The sequence below is a fragment of the Hyperolius riggenbachi genome, chromosome 3 (genome assembly GCF_040937935.1).
Source record: "Hyperolius riggenbachi isolate aHypRig1 chromosome 3, aHypRig1.pri, whole genome shotgun sequence".
Classification (NCBI taxonomy): Eukaryota; Metazoa; Chordata; class Amphibia; order Anura; family Hyperoliidae; genus Hyperolius; species Hyperolius riggenbachi.
The window spans coordinates 318,403,308-318,424,446 of NC_090648.1; the positions used below are offsets into that span (position 1 = coordinate 318,403,308).

At 43.6% G+C, this 21,139-nt stretch overlaps 2 protein-coding genes across 5 annotated transcripts in view; one reads left to right on the forward strand and one right to left on the reverse strand.

Moving 5' to 3' along the window:
• The window catches only part of AMDHD1 (amidohydrolase domain containing 1), a 35,470-nt gene extending 20,881 nt beyond the window's left edge, over positions 1-14,589 (reverse strand). The window contains exons 1-2 of one of the 2 annotated variants that reach the window (XM_068276780.1): positions 14,571-14,589; positions 6,351-6,457 (exon numbers count right to left, since the gene is read on the reverse strand). In XM_068276780.1, the coding sequence (XP_068132881.1) occupies positions 6,351-6,387 (37 nt within the window). In that variant the 5' untranslated portion in view covers positions 6,388-6,457; positions 14,571-14,589. Of the gene's footprint in view, positions 1-6,350; positions 6,458-10,348; positions 10,699-14,570 lie in introns of those variants that run through there. The other variant, XM_068276779.1, reaches the window with a different exon arrangement.
• A 66-nt stretch (positions 14,590-14,655) lies between these two features.
• CCDC38 (coiled-coil domain containing 38) overlaps positions 14,656-21,139 on the forward strand; it is a 56,250-nt gene continuing 49,766 nt past the window's right edge. The window contains exons 1-2 of one of the 3 annotated variants that reach the window (XM_068276781.1): positions 14,656-14,739; positions 16,344-16,408. In XM_068276781.1, the coding sequence (XP_068132882.1) occupies positions 16,351-16,408 (58 nt within the window). In that variant the 5' untranslated portion in view covers positions 14,656-14,739; positions 16,344-16,350. Of the gene's footprint in view, positions 14,740-16,343; positions 16,423-21,139 lie in introns of those variants that run through there. The other 2 variants (XM_068276782.1, XM_068276784.1) reach the window with 2 other exon arrangements.

Below are 21,139 nucleotides of genomic sequence, written 5' to 3' on the forward strand. Positions count from 1 at the left end.
TGTATGAAAGCAGAGACAAGCAACAACTCCGCAGGCAACCCTGCATCCCTTTAGATGTGCATATTTGTATTCTAGCATACAGAAGAGCGCCCCCAGTGGCTGCAGCACATCTAAAGGGATGACAGTATGCACAGTCTAGAAAACTTCCGACATACACGCCTTCTAGCAAGGCAGCAGGCAGGGAAGTAAGTGAAACTTACCGACCAGGGCTTAGTGAATTGAGGCAGTTTGTTCGGTAAATTACCGAACTTCTGCCTCATGGGAGAAAACTTTAGTGAATTTGGAAAAAAGTGTGAAATACCGCATGAGGTATTTTACCTCCCCAAAAAAAAAAACCATTTACTGAACTGCTTATTGTGAATAGAGCCCAATCTGTTCATAGCATTCAAAATTGTTGGCCCTCATACTACATGGCGGTGGTAAAATTGGCCAGTCATCTGCAGATTAAAATTGGATGCATGTACTTTGACTTGCTGAACCACACCCTTCCTGATTCAGTCCCATCAATTTGAGTTGTACAAAAATATGTGAGGCTGCTGTAAGACCCTAAAGGCTCATACACACATCAGACTTTAGTCTTTGGAAAATGAAAGATCAAAGACCTTCACAGTCTTTTCTATGGAGCTGAACTCCCCATCAGAAAAAAAATCTTTGCAAGATGCTGCACACACAGATGCTGTACAGACACAAAAGATCAGTATCTGCAAAAGATCTGTTCCTGCAAATTGCATTAATAGTCTATGAGATCTGCAGATCATTGTACACACCTTATTTAACAGACATTCATCTGCAGATCAGACAATCATCTGCAGATCTGAAAATCCATCCTGGTGGATCTGATCTGCAGATGAATGTCTGTTAAACAAGGTGTGTATGAGGATCTGCAGATATAGACTATGAATGCATTTTGCAGGAACGGATCTTTTGCAGGAACAGATCTTTTGCAGATACTGATCTTTTGAATGTCTACAGCATCTTTGTGTGCAGCATCTTGCAAAGATTTGTCTGATGGGGAGTTCAGTTCCATAGAATAGACTGTGTAGGTTAGGGATGGTCGGAAAATTCCGCGGAATTATTAATTCCGTGATTCCGGCCGGAATTAGCCAATTCCGATTCCGGTGGTCGGAACGGAATTCCTATACCTCTTAAACGGAATTCCGCGGAAATTTTATAATTCTTACCCTCTAGACCATGAACCACACTACATGCTAAAGCTGGCCTAGCATAAACCATACTACCATTATGATCAATTCAATAGAAAAAGTAGCATGATTAAGGATTTGTACTTTTTGAAAAGCATGCTTATATACCATTACCATAGCATATCTATTGAATTGATCATAATGGTAGTATGGTACATGCTACGCCAGCTTTAGCATGTAGAGGTGGGACAAGGTCCTTCAGCACCCAAGGCTGAGACAGCAAAGTGCGCCCCCCCATCCTTTCCACCCCAGCCGTCACACACTGATTGCTATTACACAAAGAGGTGCCCCAGGGCCCCCAACACCCTAATCTCTACTTATCTGGCTTGCAGTCACTGCCATGTATCACCTTTTCTTATTTCTTTCTGCTTCAAACACAATTGGGAATGACAGCTGAATGAATTGTGCACCCCCTCCCAGAGGCGTAGCTAGGGCTTTCAGCGCCCGGGGAAGCAGTAAAGTGTTGTACCGTGTTAGCCATGAGTAAAAGCAAGAAGTTTTGAATCAGGATGATACCATTTATTGGCTAACTTAGAGATGGATAAACAGTGAGCTTTCGACTTATAAAAAGCCTTCGTCGGACTGGTTCCTGACCAGAACTGAAAAACACAGCTTATATACACTGACATACAGAGGAGAAACATTCTTTAGCAAACATAAATGTAATTAGATGCCTTAACTGTTACTGAGGAGGCTTTCCCAGGCATCCTATCTAAATTGATAAGATCAATAGAATCCTCAACATGACATAAAGCAGACTCTGGTGATGAAGAGTTTCAGTTCTGGTCAGGAACCAGTCCACCGAAGGCTTTTTATAAGTCGAAAGCTCACTGTTTATCCATCTCTAAGTTAGCCAATAAATGGTATCATCCTGATTCAAAACTTCTTGCTTTTAGCGCCCGGGGACAAAGACAGTTTATGCGCCCCCCCCCCCCCTCACCCATGGTGGCAAACAGCAAAAAGGGGTGTGGCCCCGCATCCGAATGTGAGCGTGGTCATCGGTGCTGCTTTGCAAATACAAAATAATATGGTAGAAAATTACACTATGACTATGGTAGGATTAGAGTGTGAGCTCCTCTGAGGACAGTCTGTGACATGACTATGTACTCTGTAAAGTGCTGCAGAAGACGTCAGTGCTATATAAATACATAATAATATGGTAGGACATTAGACTATGACTATGGTGGGATTAGATTGTGAGCTCCTCTGAGGACAGTCAGTGACATGACTATGTACTCTGTAAAGTGCTGCAGAAGACGTCAGTGCTATAGATACAGAGAGATGACAGAGAACATTTATATCACGCTTTTGTCCTGTCGGACTCAAAGCGTCAGAGCTGCAGCCACTGGGACGCGTTCTATAGGTCTCCTACTTAACAGGTGCAGGCTTACTGAACAGGAGGAGCGAAGATTTATTTGAACCCAGGTCTCCTATGTTAGAGGCAGAGTCCCAAGTACTGTATCCAGCCACTTGACAGGGCTTTTCCCCTTCCCTATCGCCCCCCCCCCCCCCCCCAAAAAAAAAAATACTGTGATAATGGCTTGCTGAATGTGCAATAAAATGCTAAAAGCTTTAAGCCTGAAGAGTCAGTCAAAGAAAGGGAATGTATGTACAGTATGTGTATATGATATACATACATTCTGTGATTCCTTCCCTGACCCCTGTCCCCGACCCTGCAGGCTTCTTCAAGCATTTAGCAATTTATCACACAAGTACAGTATTTTATGGACCATGAGACCCTCCCAGCTACAGTAATTCCCCCCCCCCCCTCAATAACAGAACAACAGTAACCCTCCCAGCTACAGTAATCCCCCCCATAACAGTAACCCCCCCAGCTACAGTAATTCCCCCCCCCCATAACAGTAACCCTCCCAGCTACAGTAATCCCCCCCCCCCATAACAGTAACCCTCCCAGCTACAGTAACCCCCCATAACAGTAACCCTCCCAGCTACAGTAACCCCCCATAACAGTAACCCTCCCAGCTACAGTAACCCCCCATAACAGTAACCCTCCCAGCTACAGTAACCCCCCCCCCCCATAACAGTAACCCTCCCAGCTACAGTAACCCCCCATAACAGTAACCCTCCCAGCTACAGTAACCCCCCATAACAGTAACCCTCCCAGCTACAGTACCCCCCCCCCATAACAGTAACCCTCCCAGCTACAGTACCCCCCCCCCCATAACAGTAACCCTCCCAGCTACAGTAACCCCCCCCCCCCCCACAACAGTAACCCTCCCAGCTACAGTAATCATCCCCCCCCCCATAACCCTCCCAATAACAGTAATTTGCCCCCCCCCCCCCCCCAATAACAGTAATCCCCTCCAATAACAGTAACCCTCCCAATAACAGTAATCCCCTGCCCCCACCACCAGTAACACACCTGCTCCACCATAAACACAGAGTAATATACAGTGCAAATATCCTAACTCCTTACCAGCAGTGAAGGAGTTAATGAAGAAAGCCTGGGCTGAAGTAAGAGGTGAATCTCTGCGGAGTCATGAGGAGGAAACAGAACACCAGAGCAGCACGGCTTCCACAAAGGAATGCCTGGCATGTGTACAGAGAGAGTCCCTGTCCTGTTCTGGCTGCAGTGGCATTCCTATTCAAGCCACCCGCGCTAGGCAGCATGTGACAGCAGCATCACCATGATTGCTACTGGGGAAGAGAGAAGAGGCAGCATAGAGGCGGAAGAGGAAAGAGAGAGACTCTTGGGGAGAGATGGGAGTCGGCTCTCCACCAATCAGGCACCTGTATGCTCGTGCTAGTCCGATCTTCAGCACTCCAGCCCCAGCGTGATCCATTCCAGCCAGACCTCCAGCACTGACTCAAACTTCCTGGGGCTCCAGTGACCTCATCCTGCATCCTGCGTGCACAGACAGCACTAATGACGTGCGCTGGCACCGCACGCAGACTCTCAGGCAGAGAGAAGATTTAAAAAAACAAAACAATGCGGCAGGGCGCCCTTAGGGAGGCAGCGCCCGGGGGCACATGTCGTACCCCGCCCCCACCAAGCTACGCCCCTGCCCCCTCCTACACTGCGCCCTGAGGCTGGAGCCTCTCCAGCCTCTGCCTCGGCCCGGCCCTGAGTGTGGTTCATGGTCTAGGGGGTAAGACAGATACCTACTACCATGTAGTGTGGTTCATGGTCTAGAGGGTAAGACAGATACCTACTACACACTGCATCCTGGGTTCAAATCCCAGCTATGGTATATAAGCATGCTTTTTAAAAAGTACAAATCCTTAATCATGCTACTTTTTCTATTGAATTGATCATAATGGTAGTATGGTTTATGCTAGGCCAGCTTTAGCATGTAGTGTGGTTCATGGTCTAGAGGGCAAGACAGATACCTACTACACACTGCGTCCTGGGTTCAAATCCCAGCTATGGTATATAAGCTGTTTTGAAAATCTGCAATTCCCTACATGATGATAGATGATGGTTGATGGTTGATGGTTGATGGTGAGAGGAGGAGGGAGAAGGAGTGCGGAATTGTCCCGGAAACGGAACATACTACATGGAAGGGGGTAAAACTGGTCTGTGATCTTTCATTTTCCAAAGACTATGGTCTGATGTGTGTATGAGCCTTTAGAGGGTCTTGCAAGGTATGGCCCTTATTTTAGCCAAACTGACCAGTGTTTCAGTCAAAGATTGTATGCAGAGTTCTCCCTCTATACAGATTCTAGAAGGCCAGAGTGGAATATAAGAGGGAACATTACAGGGAACAGTAAAGGTCGGAATGCAGCATTATCTATGTGATGTGCAGACTGGCTGTCTAAGCCTGGGATGGCCATGGCCAAACAAGGACTAGTGTTTCTAAACACGGGCTTCTAGGTATTTAGTGTACAGGGCATAGGTTTCGCGCTTGCGCATTAGACTGATGTCAATCATAGAGTTCTGGATGTCAATCACAGAGTTCTATGAGCTAATAGCAAGGGTTTAATAGGGGTGACACCAGGAACCCGCCCATATCCCACCTTCGGGGGCGTGTGGTTAGTTAACGTTTGTGGACCTGGAGGTTTTTCCATATATGAGGTTGATCCTTGTATGTCTGCTCTAGCGTGCTCATATTAATCTCAGCTTTGCTCAATATCCATATTATTACATGCTGATGTTTACTTTGCTTCATGTGTTTTGAGCTAATGTAATGCCATTTTCAATATAAGTTTGTAACCAAGATTGCACCGAGTATCCCGGCTGGATACAATTAAAACTCTTAATTTGCTCTGGCATTCGAAGTCTGTGGAAATCTGTTAACGGCTGTATACTTTCCGAAGGTGATAAGGACAAGCGCTGATGCTGACAGGTAGTCACACACAGACTAAATATTAGATTCTTACAGCTGCCATTTTTCTTTTTTAGGCCTCTTTTCCACAAACTGTTTACAGGCAGTGAAATGCCTCGCAAACTCACAACTGCTTGCTGCTGCCTGGTAACGGCTTGCTGCTGCCTGGCAAGTGGCAACTGCTTGCTGAGCATACAGCTCAACAGTTTGTTGAAAAGAGGTTTTAGGCAATGCATATTACCTTGCTGCCCTGCTGACCCTCTGCCTCTAGCACCCGCAGACAGTACAAATATGGAGATAAGAAGCTGACAAAGTTTGACCAACACGGCCAGCATACTTGTGAGGACAGCCAATCAACTGTCATTGTTTAAAATAAAATAGAGATGGCACCCTCAATATTCTGCTCCCTACAAGGGCACTCTGAAGCCTGGTGTACACTTTAAATTATGATTGGCCAATCACTGACCAATTTTACGATCTTCATGTGAAATGTCCCTGTTATACGGTGACTGGGCAGTAGTGATTGTCAAGTGCATGCAAATTTATGCAGCTTGAAAATGAACCAATCAAATTTTACCTCAGCAGGCTTTGATGGGTTCATTTTCAAGCTGCATAAAATTTGCATCAACTCGAAGTTATTTGCATCTTCTTGACCATCACTAGTGGGCAGTAATCCTCCTGCTAACCACAATTGCCGCTGCCCTTCTTTTGTCTGTAAATCAGGATCGGACAGACAACAGAAGACAGCAATACTCTTGATATAATCAACACTTCCAGTTGCATGTGGTATTTTAGCCTGGCGAAGTTGTACCTCATCTGTGACTGAGGTTAAATTTTACTAACACTTCCTATAAATACCTACCTGGAAGAACACATTTTCCAGTACAGTCAATTTTCATCTTAAACTCTGCTTTAGAAAACTGATTTTGTATTGCCTCTTTGGGTCCCACAGCTTTTATGAAGCCATCACTGGAAAAAAAAAAAACAGAATAAGCAGGGAAAGTAAGGGAATAGTCATCAGACATGCACACATGTAGTAGATTTGCCTCAATGGAAAGTATAGAAAAAAAAAAAACTGCAATCGCTCACAAAATCGCTCTAGTCAGCGATTGTGTTCGCGTTTTTAAGAATACATTGTATTTATTCTTTTCCGGGTCAAAGAGTTCAGTTACTGACTTGCGTCGGGGAGTGAATTTAAAAACCGTACTGGAAAAGCTCTTTTTCCAAAAACAACGCACAGTGGAGGGCTGGGAGGGAAAAAAAAGCAAAACAGCACAAAATTGCAAAACACTTGCGATTACCATTTTAGATGTGAACAAAGCCAAAGAAGAAGTTTGTTGTTTCTCAAGTAGAGATGGAATAGAAAACCTGACTTTAGGTAATTTCCTTACTCATATAGGCCCCATTCACAGTGGTGCACTACGGTGTAAGGCTCCTCTAACACCGCTTACCGCACTGCAATGCGTCACCTATGCAATGTTTACAGGGCAACGGGTGCGTAGTGGTATAACTGGTTGCAGTATGCAGTACATTGCCAGTAAACAAGTGTTTTAACAGTAGAAGTGAAGCATACTTTTCATTGATTGTATGCTTCACTGCAGTGGCATACCTAGGGAATTTGACACATTTGAGTGCAGATAATTTACAGACAACCCCCCTCCCGAGTACATTTGAAATCGGCGCCGGTAGACTTGGGCGCAGGATACAGCCGGTATATAGCTGATCCTGCTTCTGCACAAGTCCGGGCCGATTTAATTACTATTCCCCCTGCCGGCCTTGGATAGTGGGGGAATGAAATAATTCGGCTTCCAGCGATTGTTGGAGGCCAAATTATTATGTTTTTAAGCAACCTCGACTCCGTCTTCTGACGGAGCCGACGTTACTCACTGAGCGCTGCAATAGGAGTGATTCCTATTGAAGTCTATGGAGGCGCCGGCAGCGCCCAAATCTAGCAGCGCTGAAAAGCACTGCTCCGCCCCTCCCTCCCCATACATTTTTTGTGATGGGAGGGTTAACGAGTTGGGGCGCTGCGCATGTTGCTGCAAATTTTGCGGGAAAATTTTGGGCAAAAGGAGTCATCAGGATGTGGACAGAGCTAACCGTTATGAAACTCTGTACAGTGCTGCAGAAGATGTCATTCCTATATAAATACACAATAATAATATGGTAGGGCATTCGATTTTCTCTATGGTAGGATTAGATTTTGAGGACAGTTTGTGACATAATTATGTACTCTGTAGAGAGTTAGGCTACACATATTTGCTTTATAACTTCACTGGGGGGGGGGGGGGGGGGGCATTATTGATTAATTATTATGATCAGGATAAATAATCAATAGACCAGGGCACTCTGGTATCACAGCAGCCAGTGCATATAGTTAATGACCGCTAACTTCTGTGCAGAGTGAAACACTGATCTCATCCTTCCAGCTCTCCTTGCTAGTGTCCCAGCTGCAGCACAGCAATTCATCGTCTCTACTCACCCTGCTGCTCTGCACATTCACTCACTACAGGCTGTGTGTAGAGGACGAGACACATTGAGTGCGAGACAGGAAGGGGGTGCAATATCTAGTGCAGGAGGTAGTACAGTCCGGAGCAGTGCTTTTCAGCGCTGCTAGATTTGGGCGCAGCCGGCGCCTCCATAGACTTCAATAGGAATCACTCCTATTGCAGCGCTCAGTGAGTAACGTCGGCTCCGTCAGAAGACGGAGCCGAGGTTGCTTAAAAACATAATAATTTGGCCTCCAGCAATCGCTGGAAGCCGAATTATTTCATTTCCCCACTATCCATGGCGGCCTGGAGGGGGAATAGTAATTAAATCGGCCCGGACTTGTGCAGAAGCAGGATCAGCCATATACCGCTGTATCCTGCGCCCAAGTCTACCGGCGCCAATTTCAAATGTACTCGTACAGTCCTGTGCACTGCCTGCAACAATTTGCCCGAAATATGAAAAAAAAAAATAAATAAGTCCCAGACGGAGGAACACAGTGGCTAAGCAATGCAGCGGCACCCCTAGAAATGGCTACACCTGGGGCTGGGAGCGCCTGCAGCCTTACGGTAGGTACGCCACTGCTTCACTGCCTAAGGGCTGGAACCCACAAGAGCGGTTTTGTGAGCATTTCTGGAGCGATTCAAAACGCTAGCGTTTTGCCAAAACGCTCAGCTAATGTTAATGGATGGGGCAACTTCCACTGGAGCGATTTTGCTTCCTGAAATCGCAAACGCAGGACATGCAGCATTTTGGGAGCGTTAGCGCTTCAATGTAAAGTATATAATCACTGGCGTAATTGCTCATCAAAACCTGCACGGAGCGATTTTGCTAGCGTTTTAAAGTTACTGCACACTGTAAACAAAATTAAAATTAATTGAAAGGACCAATCAGACTTTAAAACGCTAATCGCTACACAACCGCTGGCAAATTGATACACTTTAAAAACGCTCTCTAAAATGCTCATGAAATCACTTACAAACTGCTCATACAAAACGCTAGCGATTGTGATTAGCGATTGCGTTTTGTAGTGGGTTCCAGGCCTAATGCAATGTGGCTCTAACATGCGGTACTATTTTGTTCTGTTGTGTTCCTGTATAATAAAGCATCTACTTAAAACAGTTTGCATCTCAAGCTACTACACCAACATATCATCTGATGATAGTTCACATTACCACTACAAGCACTGTAGGAATGTACTCATGCAAACAAGGATATAACTATAGCCACAGCAAATTAGAGTGCAATAGGGCTTTACAGCGAAAACCGTAATCCATCAAGAACCACAACTTGCAACTATGTTTAACTACAAGCCATGTGTTCTAATACATTTACTCCTGGTACACACACTTTCAATTATGATTGGCCAATTTTACCACCTGCATGTAGTACTTAAGCAATCTGCCCATAGTATTCAATATCTGTTGACCCTCAATGAATTGGTCATCAATTGGCCAACCACAATTAAAAGTGTGTACTTAGCTTTAGAATAGAACTTCTCTTAAGCCTCATCTACACGGGTAGATGAGGCTCCGATCCGGTGGCTCGATTAGCCGCCGGATCGCCTCTTCCGCGTCCCCGCTCGCGTGCCGGATTCGATTCCCTGCTCGTCCCCGCCGGCGCCGCTTACCTTCCGCTCGATTCCCTGCCATTGTCCCCTCACAGGGAGCGAGCAGGGAATCGGCGGTGGGGAGATTTGTCCTGTCGGATCTTATCAATCGAGCCACATCAGCGGCACAATTGATAAGCCACATCGCCGCCTCATCTACGCGTGTAGATGAGGCTTTACGCCTCCTCTCTGAAAATGGTGCACAATGAGAGGGAAGGGGGGTGTTGTCCAATTACCCTCAGTGCTAGACTAGTCTACTTTAGGGGACCCAGCAGTTCATCTCATGGAGAACAGTCCGCCAATAACAGCACAAAGTGTTACGATTGGCTGACCAGTGTGGGTGTAGTTTACTACAACCTATCTGAAAACTTGCAGTTCAAGAGGGTGCTGTTCACACAATCACAGTAGTAGAATGTCCCTATGAAGTTTTGATCTGGGTCCCCTAAACTAGACTAGCACCAAACCCTCACTACTTCTCAACCATCCCTTTTTATGGAACCAAAGGTCCAAAACCCTGCCCTTTTCCACCTTTCTTTTCCCCATTTTAGGTTTTTAATACAAGTGTATTTTTATAGGAAGCATTTTTCTTGTATCCTCTATTGCCAATAGCGATCATTAAACATATCAGGAAATAATTATTTACAACTTTCGTAACTGGATGTGTGATGGGATCATTAGAAGTCACCCCCTTTCTCTCCATGAATGTACGATAACGATACAACTTTTATCCTAGCCACATAGGAAAATAAAACACACAGACTTACTTTCCAATCACCAGGCTGGCTTTCTCCAGTATGGCCAAGTGCTGCATTCCCTCCTGGAGCAGGAATTGCTCCTCTTTCCTGCAGATAAGAACCATTTGCTCTGCATTTTCCAGTAAAAGTCTATACTTGCAAGGCATTGTACCAGTCACAGGACTAGACACTGTGTGCAGCTAGGACTGCAGACTAGATGTTCTGTCCACACTGAACTCAGCACAGACTGTGCTTGTATTGCACAAAGGCTACAGAGATCAGAGAAAAAGCAAGGGGCAGGTGTGATGTGTTACCTCCCATATACTAGTATGATTAGGCCTAGAAGATTTTAATTGCCTGTTCAAGACCCCATGGCCTCTGTATTTTGTGCTTACTTTAATATTGGGACATTATATTTTATGTTGCAGGTGTCTAAGTAGGTGATTTGCAGCACTATGTAAAGGTGTGCTTTATTTTTCTGGTACATTGCAAAAATTTGTATGGTGCGCCACCTACTGCAAGAATATTGTCCTCTGTTATTCACCATGCAAAGCCACACCAAAGTCATACTTGCTACAAGGAAGTAGTGATCCAAACCACTATTATAAACCATTAGGCCTGGAACCCACTACAAAATGCTATCGCTAATCGCAATCGTTTTGTATGAGCAGTTTGTAAGCGATTTCATGAGCGTTTTAAGGAGATTTTAGAAAGTGTAAACAATTTGCCCACGGTTGTGTAGCGATTAGCGTTTTAAAGTCTGATTGGTCCTTTCATTTATTTTTAATTTTGTTACAGTGTACATTAACTTTAAAACGCTAGCAAAATCGCTCCGTGCAAGTTTTGATGAGCGATTACGCCAGTGATTATATACTTTACATTGAAACGCTAACAAAATGCTGCATGTCCTGCACTTGCGATTTTGGGAACCGCAAACGCTCCAGTGGAAGTTGGCACATCCGTTAACATTAGCTGAGCGTTTTTGGAAATCGTTTTCAAACGCTCCCTAAATGCTCTGAAAAGCGCTCTTGTGGGTTCCAGCCCTTACAGTAGTTAGTGCAAATGGTGAATGCAATGCAAAAAATTCAGGCTTGCATGCAGATTTCATGCAAATTGTAGGCAGCCTGAAATCGGGCCAATCAGAATAGAAAATAAGTTAATCTGATTTGTCCAATTTTAAGCTGCCTAAAATCTGCACGTAAATGGAATTATTTGTATCCCATAGACAATTTTAAGTAATAATATTCTGGAAGTGGTAAATGAGGTGAGCTTAATTTCTTTGCTATACAGGATCATTAATGAGATGATATTGATACTGAATTTATGCAAATGTTATGCGAATTGTGCTCACATTTTAATGGTTTGCATTTTAAGATGCATAAATTAGCATAAAATGGACTTCGGGTAGAAACACACTAGGCAGAATCACATATGCATTTTCCACTATGTGCTATGGAAAATGTATATGCCATTCTGCCTAGTTTGATCTTCTGCGCTGGATTTGTACTCTTTACCGCCCAAGACCACTGTCAGCAGCTGCCCCCCTTCAGTATAGATATCCATATACTATCCCCCCTCCAGTATAGGTAGCCAATTTGACCCTACCTCCAGTATGGGTAGCCAGATGACCCTTTCCCTGAACCTCCAGATTGATGCCCCTCCCTTCCCTCCAGTATAGGTGTCCTGTTGACCCCTTCCCTCTAGTATAAGAAGCCAAATGACCCTCTTCCCCCGCCTCCATAAAGCTAGCCTGATGATGCCTCGCCCTCTAGTATAGGTAGCCAGGTGACCCTTCCTCCTAGTAAAGCCTGCTGCTCACCCGCCCCTGATCCTGTGGTGCCCTAGGCCATGGCCTCTGGGCCTTGGCTTAAATCCGGCCCTGGTGTTTCTACCCTTCATCTCAGAAGTATTTGTATCTCATTTACCATCCCTATTCACCAAACCACTGAGGTAGGGACCATAATTAGGGGAATTGCATGCTTCTTCCACATTAGCCTCTATTCACAATGAGTTGCCGCATGCGGTAACTAAGTGTCGAAAAATTACTGACCATGTCCACATTCACAATGTTTTCTGCCTGAAATTACCGTTTGTGGAAAAAGTGCGGTAAAAAATCGACAGGGCGGTAGAATTTATTATTTTAGATGTAAATTCTTGCAAAAATGTATAATGAAAAAAGCGAATTGTTTCATCCTTAATTACCGTTTTTTTTAATCACCTGTAAGAACCTGGCGCTATTTTTTTCACTTTACATCCAATTACATGTAGTCTAGAGCTTTTTGAACTATGTTTTCTGAATTTTTCCACAGAAAACAATATTTGGTACTTATCCGTTAGCCGGGCGCATCCTCTAGGTGGCGACAAAACTCCACCAGAGTTACAGCTTTCCCTACTATCCATGTCGGCCTGGAGGGGGAATAGTAATTAGCGCCACCTGCCGGATGCGCCCGGCTAACGGATAAGTACCCAATATTTTCTGCACTTATTCCGCACTTTTAACGACCGTTTACCAACTTCTTAAACTATTACCACCTTGTTACTGCACTTTTTTACCGGCCTTTACTCGCACTTGGGAAAAAAATGTGAATGTGGGGAAAAAACGGTAAATTACCATTGTCGATAATTTTACGTTAAAAAATGTATTTACCGCACATTTATTGTGAATGGAGGCCAATGTGAAATTGCATGCGTAATGTATCTCGATGCCCTGATATCTGAAAGCATCTGCGATTCCGCAATGCATGTTGTCTGCATTTGAAAAATTAAGTACATGCATTACTTTACCGCATTCCGCATATGATTTCCATTGTCAATCATTACCCAAATCACAGATCTTTGTGGAAATCCAGGCAGGCCCATACAATATGCATTTGCGTTTTTAAGTGTGATTTCACATTGCATGAAATTGCCCTGCGAGTCCACCAAGTGTGACTCCATGCCTCAAGGGTCCCTGCTGCCTCATGGTTTATTACAGTTGTGTACACTGTAGCGCAGGAGACACAATGTGAAAATTGTGCAGATTTTTCTGGCTCCTTGAATACCAAAATCAAACCACAGACTTGTGCATCAAACAGGAAATCACTTAGTTCAATTTATACTGCATGTTTCATGGTTTTAACAATCATTTTCCCACAGAGGATTTCTCGTTTTTAAATGGGTGTTTACACATAACTCCCAACTTTTTGAGATAAGAAAGAGGGACACTTAAGCCACACCCCTGCCACACCCCTAATTACGCCGCCAGCACACCCCTAGTCATGAATACTATAAAGATTTCATAAGAAAAATATATTGTTTTATAATTCAAACTACACTGGTCATTTTATCGTGGCTCATTTTCCTTCATATTACTGTCTGAAAATAAGAAATATATCAATTTAGGATGAGAATAAAGTTTAGAGTGAATCAAACACATTTTTCAGTAGATACATATTTTTACACAGATCGGTACAGGAGTCCTGAAAGAGAGACAAATAAGGAGGAAACAGGGACAGGGGAATTGGGTTCCCAAAGAGGGACTGTCCCTTCAAAAGAGGGACAGTTGGTAGCTATGATCTACAGCACGTGTTGCCCACAGTCAGCTGACAGCACATGACTATGGGCAATAGGCATCACATGCAAGGTACCTTATTATGATGCATGCAACATATTTTTTCCCACATGTGGTTAATATGGGCTGTCACATCTGATGGAATTCTGCATGTCGGAAAACCATATGTGCATCCTCTGTGTGTGGGGGTTTACCTACATAATCTGATCATAGTATTCAATATCTGCTTACGCTTATACTACATAGAGGTGATAAAACTAGTCAGTGATTGGCCAATCATACCTTAAAGTGTGTACCAGGCTTTAGGGTGCATACACACATCCAATTTGGACTCACCAATTGTTGGCCAATTTTTCCACTTGCGTGTAACATGAGGGCCAACAGATTCTAAATACTATGAATAATTTGTTTAGGTGAGCTGTCACACCACATCTAGATGGTAAAATTGGGCAATCATTGGCCAATCAAAATTGAATGTGTGTACCAGTCTTTAAGCTGAGGCTCTGTATTAACTGTGTGTACAGACCACTGTAATTTTTAACAAGAAAAGTGACTGTAAAAAAAATTTGATTGGCCAATCACCATCCCCAACCAATTTTACCACCTCCATGTAGTATGAAGGTCAACAGATATGAAATACTATGAGCAGATTGTGTAGGTAAATTGATCATTGATTAGTCAATCATAAATGAAAGTGAGTACCGAAATTAAGAACCTGCATTGGTTGCAATAGTGCAATGCAGATCTGTGTATTTTTTATTACTGTTATATAACAACCACAGATGACCGGTAAGCAGGTTGTCATAGCAATGGGCTGACAGTTGGGTTTAAGATGTTGAAGCTGCCATAAGGCTACCGAGATCTGAGAGTAGTAAGTATATGGGCACAACGCAATTTAGATGGGCCTATTTAGTAGCTTAGTCTTTAGAGCAGCCGTGTAGGAAGAGCAGCATGTTCATGCAAAGCAGTTACTACATTATGGCTCAGGAATTGGAGTGAATGGTTTGCTCTAGCAGTGGGGACTGTGCCCATTTCCATGTAGAGTATGTTGTGGAGCCAAGCTGGGAAGCAAGAAATCTGTAGTGCTACACTGGGGTCAGCGCAGACTTCCAGGTACAAGGGGGGTGTATGCACTAAACTGCGGTAATCAAGGTCGTGCCGCCCAATGAGTAGAGCAGAATGCAAAATATTAAATGCAATGGATTACACTCTGCTCATTGTGTGTAAGACCAAACACACATAATTCTGTTTAAAGGGAATCTAAGGCCTCTTTCACAGTGGGACTTTAAAGTCGCACGGTTTTAAAAAATTGTTACGCAGACTAACGCACAGCAATACAAAGTCTGTGCGACATTCACAGTGCACACGTTGCGTTGTGTGCAGGGATGCTGTCACGAGTAGATTCGAGTGGCCTAAGCACTCGAACTCGTGATTCAAATGCACAGCAATGCAAAAGCAATAAGTAATGCAGGTGTGGAGCGGGACATAAGGGGTTATTTACCCATAAGGCTGCGTGTTCCCTGCGCTCCAAATAGGATCCACATGCGTCCTATTCTTTGCGTTACAAGCCTCGCTGCAGGCACTGCGGGCACTTCCTCCTTCAAGCCGGAAGAAGTGCCTGCAGCGAGGCTTGTAATGCGATGAATAGGACACGTATGGATCCTATTTGGAGCGCAGGGAGCACGCAGCCTTATGGGTAAATAACCCCTTATGTCCCGCTCCTCACCTGCATTAATTATTGCTCATTTGAATCACGAGTTCGAGTGCTTAGGCCACTCGAATCTACTCGTGACAGCATCCCTGGTTGTGTGTAACGTGTAGCAAGATTTAGAAAGTGCTGCGTGCGTTTAGCAATACATTTGCTGCGTTATGTGTGTTGCACATGCTCAGTAATGTTTTTTTTCAAATGTAACGCATGCGCCGTTTTAGTTCCATCAGTATGCGACGAAAACGGCGCACCAAGAGACACATAACGCAGTTCAAAATAACGTCCAATTTTATAATCTACATGCGCTGCGTTAGGGGCACGTTGTGCGACTTAAACGTCTCATCACCGCAACGTCCCACTGTGAAGGAGGCCTAAAGTGAAAATACACGTATGAGATAATGAATTGTATGTGTAGCACAGCTAAGAAATAGAGCATTAGCAGCAAAGAAACAAGTCATATATTGTTTCCAGTGCAGAAAGTGATAAGAAACTTCTGTTGTTATCTATGCAAAAAAACTTCTTTGAGCTCTCTGACCCAACTTGGGTTGGCTACAATGTTGTTTTCTGGAGCACTTATACATCAAAGAAACAGTGACAGACAGCTTCAGATAAGGTTTTTACTGCAGGAAAGTTTAAAGGGTCATTGCAAACCACACTCTGTATTTTAAAGTAGAAAACAGAACAAACTGCAAATATGACAATATGATGCAATACTGTAATGCAATGCTATTTAATTTATGCTGTTTTTTGTTTTTTGTGTATTGCAGATTAAAGATGTCTAACTATACACTTCAAGAGTCTGGCACTTCTACTAAACACAAGAGTATGTTGGGTACGTACTTTACCGTAAGTAAAAAAATATGTATACGCTTGTGTTGCAGTTATGTTTAGAGGCATGAGCCAACTTTGTTACATTTGTGGATGTCCAGCTGTCTGTTAATGGTGTGGCGGCGCCATTAGGGGCAATGCCAAGGGACTGTTTAAAGTTGTGGTAAGTCATTGTTTGTAGTGACTATTACAGTTTGGCCTCATCTTATAGTAATGACAAAGTTAAAGACCGCATTAAAGCTGGACACCTGATTCCCAGTAGGGGCCATTGAGTTACATGTTGTGCCAAGGCACAGAGCAGTCTTTAATTAAGTTTCTTATACTCAGTATGGACAAAACAGAATTCTAATCTCTCCATCTTCTGAATCAGAGTTCCTTCTGGACATAACTACTAACACTGACAAAACGGCAATAAATCAGGTACACCAAGCTTATTGCTTTGGGGTGGCATTTGATTCAGGACTCTCATTTATGCCTCACATTAATACGTTCAGTACAAGAACTAAAGTAGGCCAGGACCTCACTTTCAGTCAAGCATAGCTCCCAACTGTCCCTCATTTGGATGGACAGTCCCTCTTTGGGACCCCAATTCCTCTGTCCCTCTTTCTTCCTAATGCGTCCCTCTTTCGGGACTTATGTACATATTTGTGTTAATATATGTGTTTTATCTACTGAAAAATGTGTTTAATTGACACTAAACTTTATTCCTTTTAAATTGATATATTTCTTATTTTCAAATGTTAATATAAAGACAAATGAACCACAATAGAAAGGACCAGTGTGGTTTAAATTACAAAAATAACCATTTTCTGTGTGACTAGGGGCGTGTCGGGGCGTAGTTAGAGGTGTGGTAGGGGTGTGGCTTATGTGTCCCTCTTTCTTATCTCAAAAAGTTAGGAGGTTTGGGTCAAAGCATACTTTATGAAAAGATGCAGCATCTCCATGTTGTCAGTAGTGGTACTGGACCAATAATCTAGATGCTGGGATCCATAGTAAGCTTTTGTATGAGCAAGTGCTTTCTGATCATAGATTCCTGCAAACTCTTCCATGTATAAAGTGGGCAATGAAATAGTCCTGAATGACCAATTTAGTCCATTGCAGAAGCCACCTCAGCAATCCTGAACTAAATATAAAGTTATGAACATTTAAAGTTTTCAGTTCTCTTTTGTTATTAGTAGTATGCTTACCCAGTTAAAACTAATTTAATTCTTTTTATTCTTCAAAAAAGCCATGGCTGCATTTGACTTGCTGTCCGACTGCTTCAATTGCATACAGATAACACTGCTCTATTAACTCTTTCACTGTAAATAAATCCTTGCAATTAGAACAGATGTCACATTGGTTCGTAACCAACTCTTGTCAATCCCCAGAATTGCTTGGTTTCTCCCCTGCTGACCAGACCCATCATTTGCTGTTTTCACTCCTGGCAGATACACTGCTTACCACAGAACCCTCAAAAACCATTTTAAATCAAGCTGCTAGGGTCTGGAAAGCCTCCCTTAAAGTGATTCCCCCTGGCCTCCTGGGAATTCCACACCCCTCTTTGGCATAATCCTTGTTTATCAGAACTTAATAAACTTGAATACCTCCTTATAGTTGGATAAAGGCGTGTTGTATCTAGGTCAAATTTTGCAAAATGCTCACTTAGCCTCGTATGACTCCCTACAAACGCAGTTTTCCCTGTCTTTAATGCATAGATTTATGTACGGCCAATTACGGCATGCCCTACATGCTCATTTTCCAAATGGCCTTCCACACACTGGTGTATCATTGATTCTTGAAGCCATTAAAGGTGGTCTGACTCCTCCTCAGATTGACTCAATTTACCCTCTTCTCCTTGAGCATCACTCCGCACCCGCCCTTGATAAATCTTTCATCTCTCCCATCTGCTGCTTTATGTGGAACAATGGGGGGGGGGGGGGGGGGGTAGTTGGAGTTGGGCAGACTCAGCTCTGTGCATGGAGGGAAAGAATAGCTGGTGACCCCCAGCTCCTCCTTGATTACCTCATGGGGATGGGAAATGAAGAGGGGGAGGAGTCTGAACAGCATTTGCCTCATTAAGGCAGCATTTGCCATTAGCACAGGAACACAGCTTTGGAAACCCAACCAGCCATGTAATACTTGGAAATGCCACATGGTTTATATACAATACACAGAGCTTTGAGAATTGCAAAATATATGTTCCACGCAATGTGCATTAAAGGACACCTGCAGTAAGAGTGATATGGAGGCTGCCATATTTATTAAGCAATACCAGTTGTTTGGTTATCCTGCTGATCCTCTGCCTCTAATACTTTTAGCCATAGACTCTGAACTAACATGCGAATAAGATGTTTCTGGTGAAACTCAGACAAGATTAGCTCATGCTTGTTACAGGTATTTAGACGCTTTTTTTTTTTTTTCTTTCTTTTTGGTACAAATTTCTTTTATTGAGGATAAGTGATTCAGACCCTTTTGATGCAGGACTCTACACTGATGAATTCTAGGGTACCTCTGCATTGTGTAGGTGACTATGCAAGTGAATGTATTCTTTTGTACCAAGACCCTGGCTTTTAACTTTGCTTTATGCTGGATACACACGGTGCGTTCCTGCACTCGATGCGCCCGTCGATTCGCGTCTACTCGATTACTTCCGACATGTCCGATTTGCGTTTCGATGGATCGTTAGGTCGATTTGGCATACTTTACATGTAAATCGACCTATCTTCGAAATGCGTGCAGAAATGCTCGAAAATAATCGAGTCGACGCGTATCGACAGGCGCATTGAGTGCGGGAACGCACCGTGTGTATCCAGCATTAGGGATAGCAGTGATTCCTAGATGATTGATTTCTGTGAATGCATTTGTATGAACATTTGCATGTGAGTGTGTGAAGGGCTAACTGACTTTGCTATTGATGCAGGACTGCCAGGCAAATGGTATTGTGTAAAGGACACCCGGAGCGAAAATAAACTAATGAAATAAACAATTGTATCTATCTTCCTTCTCCTAAAATGACTTTTTAAGATATTCCACAGTTTTATTTTATGTTTTAAATCTTCTTTTTAAGTTTTAACGGTTTTATTGTTTTTGCTCAATGACACATTCATTGAAGTATGCCAGAGCTAAAAAATCTATGAACTATTGACCCTTTTTATCTCTTTCGTGCTCTCAGAAGCCATTTTCTGCTAGTAAGGCCACGTTCACATTATGAAACATGGATGTCCGTGCGATCGGAACGCAACACCATCCGCGTTTCTATGCGTTGCGTGGCTGATCCCATTCACTGAAGTGAATGGGTCAGCCACGTGTTTCTGCAAAAAATGCGTGCAGCATGCCTTCCCGGATCGCACTGGTCCGTAAGGCATGCAGTGTGAACATCAGGCAGTGCAGTCTATGCACTGTCTGATGTGGTGCGTGTCTGCCTCCTGCACGCGCTCCCAAAACGCGGATGGGAACGCGTGCAGTGTGAACGGGGCCTAAAGTGTTTTATAGTTGGAATTTCTTATCAGTGAGGGTCACACTGTAGTCACTTCCTGTCAGTCAGGACTGAGTCAGCCACTTACATACCTGATATTTAACTCTTTCAGGCAGAGAAAGAAAAAAAGGAACCCAGCATAGTAATTAGTGTGCTTGGCACAATACATACCCATGTCTATCTCATCATGTCATACGTCACTTCTGGTATCCTTTAAAACAGTGTTTCTCAAACCTGTCCCCCTGACTCCCCAACGGTGCATGTTTTGCAGGCAACCTCACAGTGGTTTGCAAAAGTATTCGGCCCTCTTGAAGTTTTCCACATTTTGTCATATTACTGCCACAAACATGAATCAATTTTATTGGAATGCCACGTGAAAGACCAATACAAAGTGGTGTACACGTGACAAGTGGAACGAAAATCATACATGATTCCAAACATTTTTTACAAATAAATAACTGCAAAGTGGGGTGTGCATAATTATTCAGCCCCCTTTGGTCTGAGTGCAGTCAGTCAGTTGCCTATAGACATTGCCTGATGAGTGCTAATGACTAAATAGAGTGCACCTGTGTGTAATCTAATGTCAGTACAAATACAGCTGCTCTGTGACGGCCTCAGAGAATATTGGGAGCAAAAAAAACATGAAGTCCAAAGAATACACCAGACAGGTCAGGGATAAAGTTATTGAGAAATTTAAAGCAGGCTTAGGCTACAAAAAGATTTCCAAAGCCTTGAACATCCCACGGAGCATTGTTCAAGCGATCATTCAGAAATGGAAGGAGTATGGCACAACTGTAAACCTTCCAAGACAAGGCCGTCCACCTAAACTCACAGGCCGAACAAGGAGAGCGCTGATCAGAAATGCAGTCATGAGGCCCATGGTGACTCTGGACGAGCTGCAGAGATCTACAGCTCAGGTGGGGGAATCTGTCCATAGGACAACTATTAGTCGTGCACTGCACAAAGTTGGCCTTTATGGAAGAGTGGCAAGAAGAAAGCCATTGTTAACAGAAAAGCATAAGAAGTCCCGTTTGCAGTTTGCCACAAGCCATGTGGGGGACACAGCAAAAATGTGGAAGAAGGTGCTCTGGTCAGATGAGACCAAAATGGAATTTTTTGGCCAAAATGCAAAACGCTATGTGCGGCGTAAAACTAACACAGCACATCACTCTGAAAACACCATCCCCACTGTCAAATATGGTGGTGGCAGCATTATGCTCTGGGGGTGCTTCTCTTCAGCAGGGACATGGAAGCTGGTCAGAGTTGATGGGAAGATGG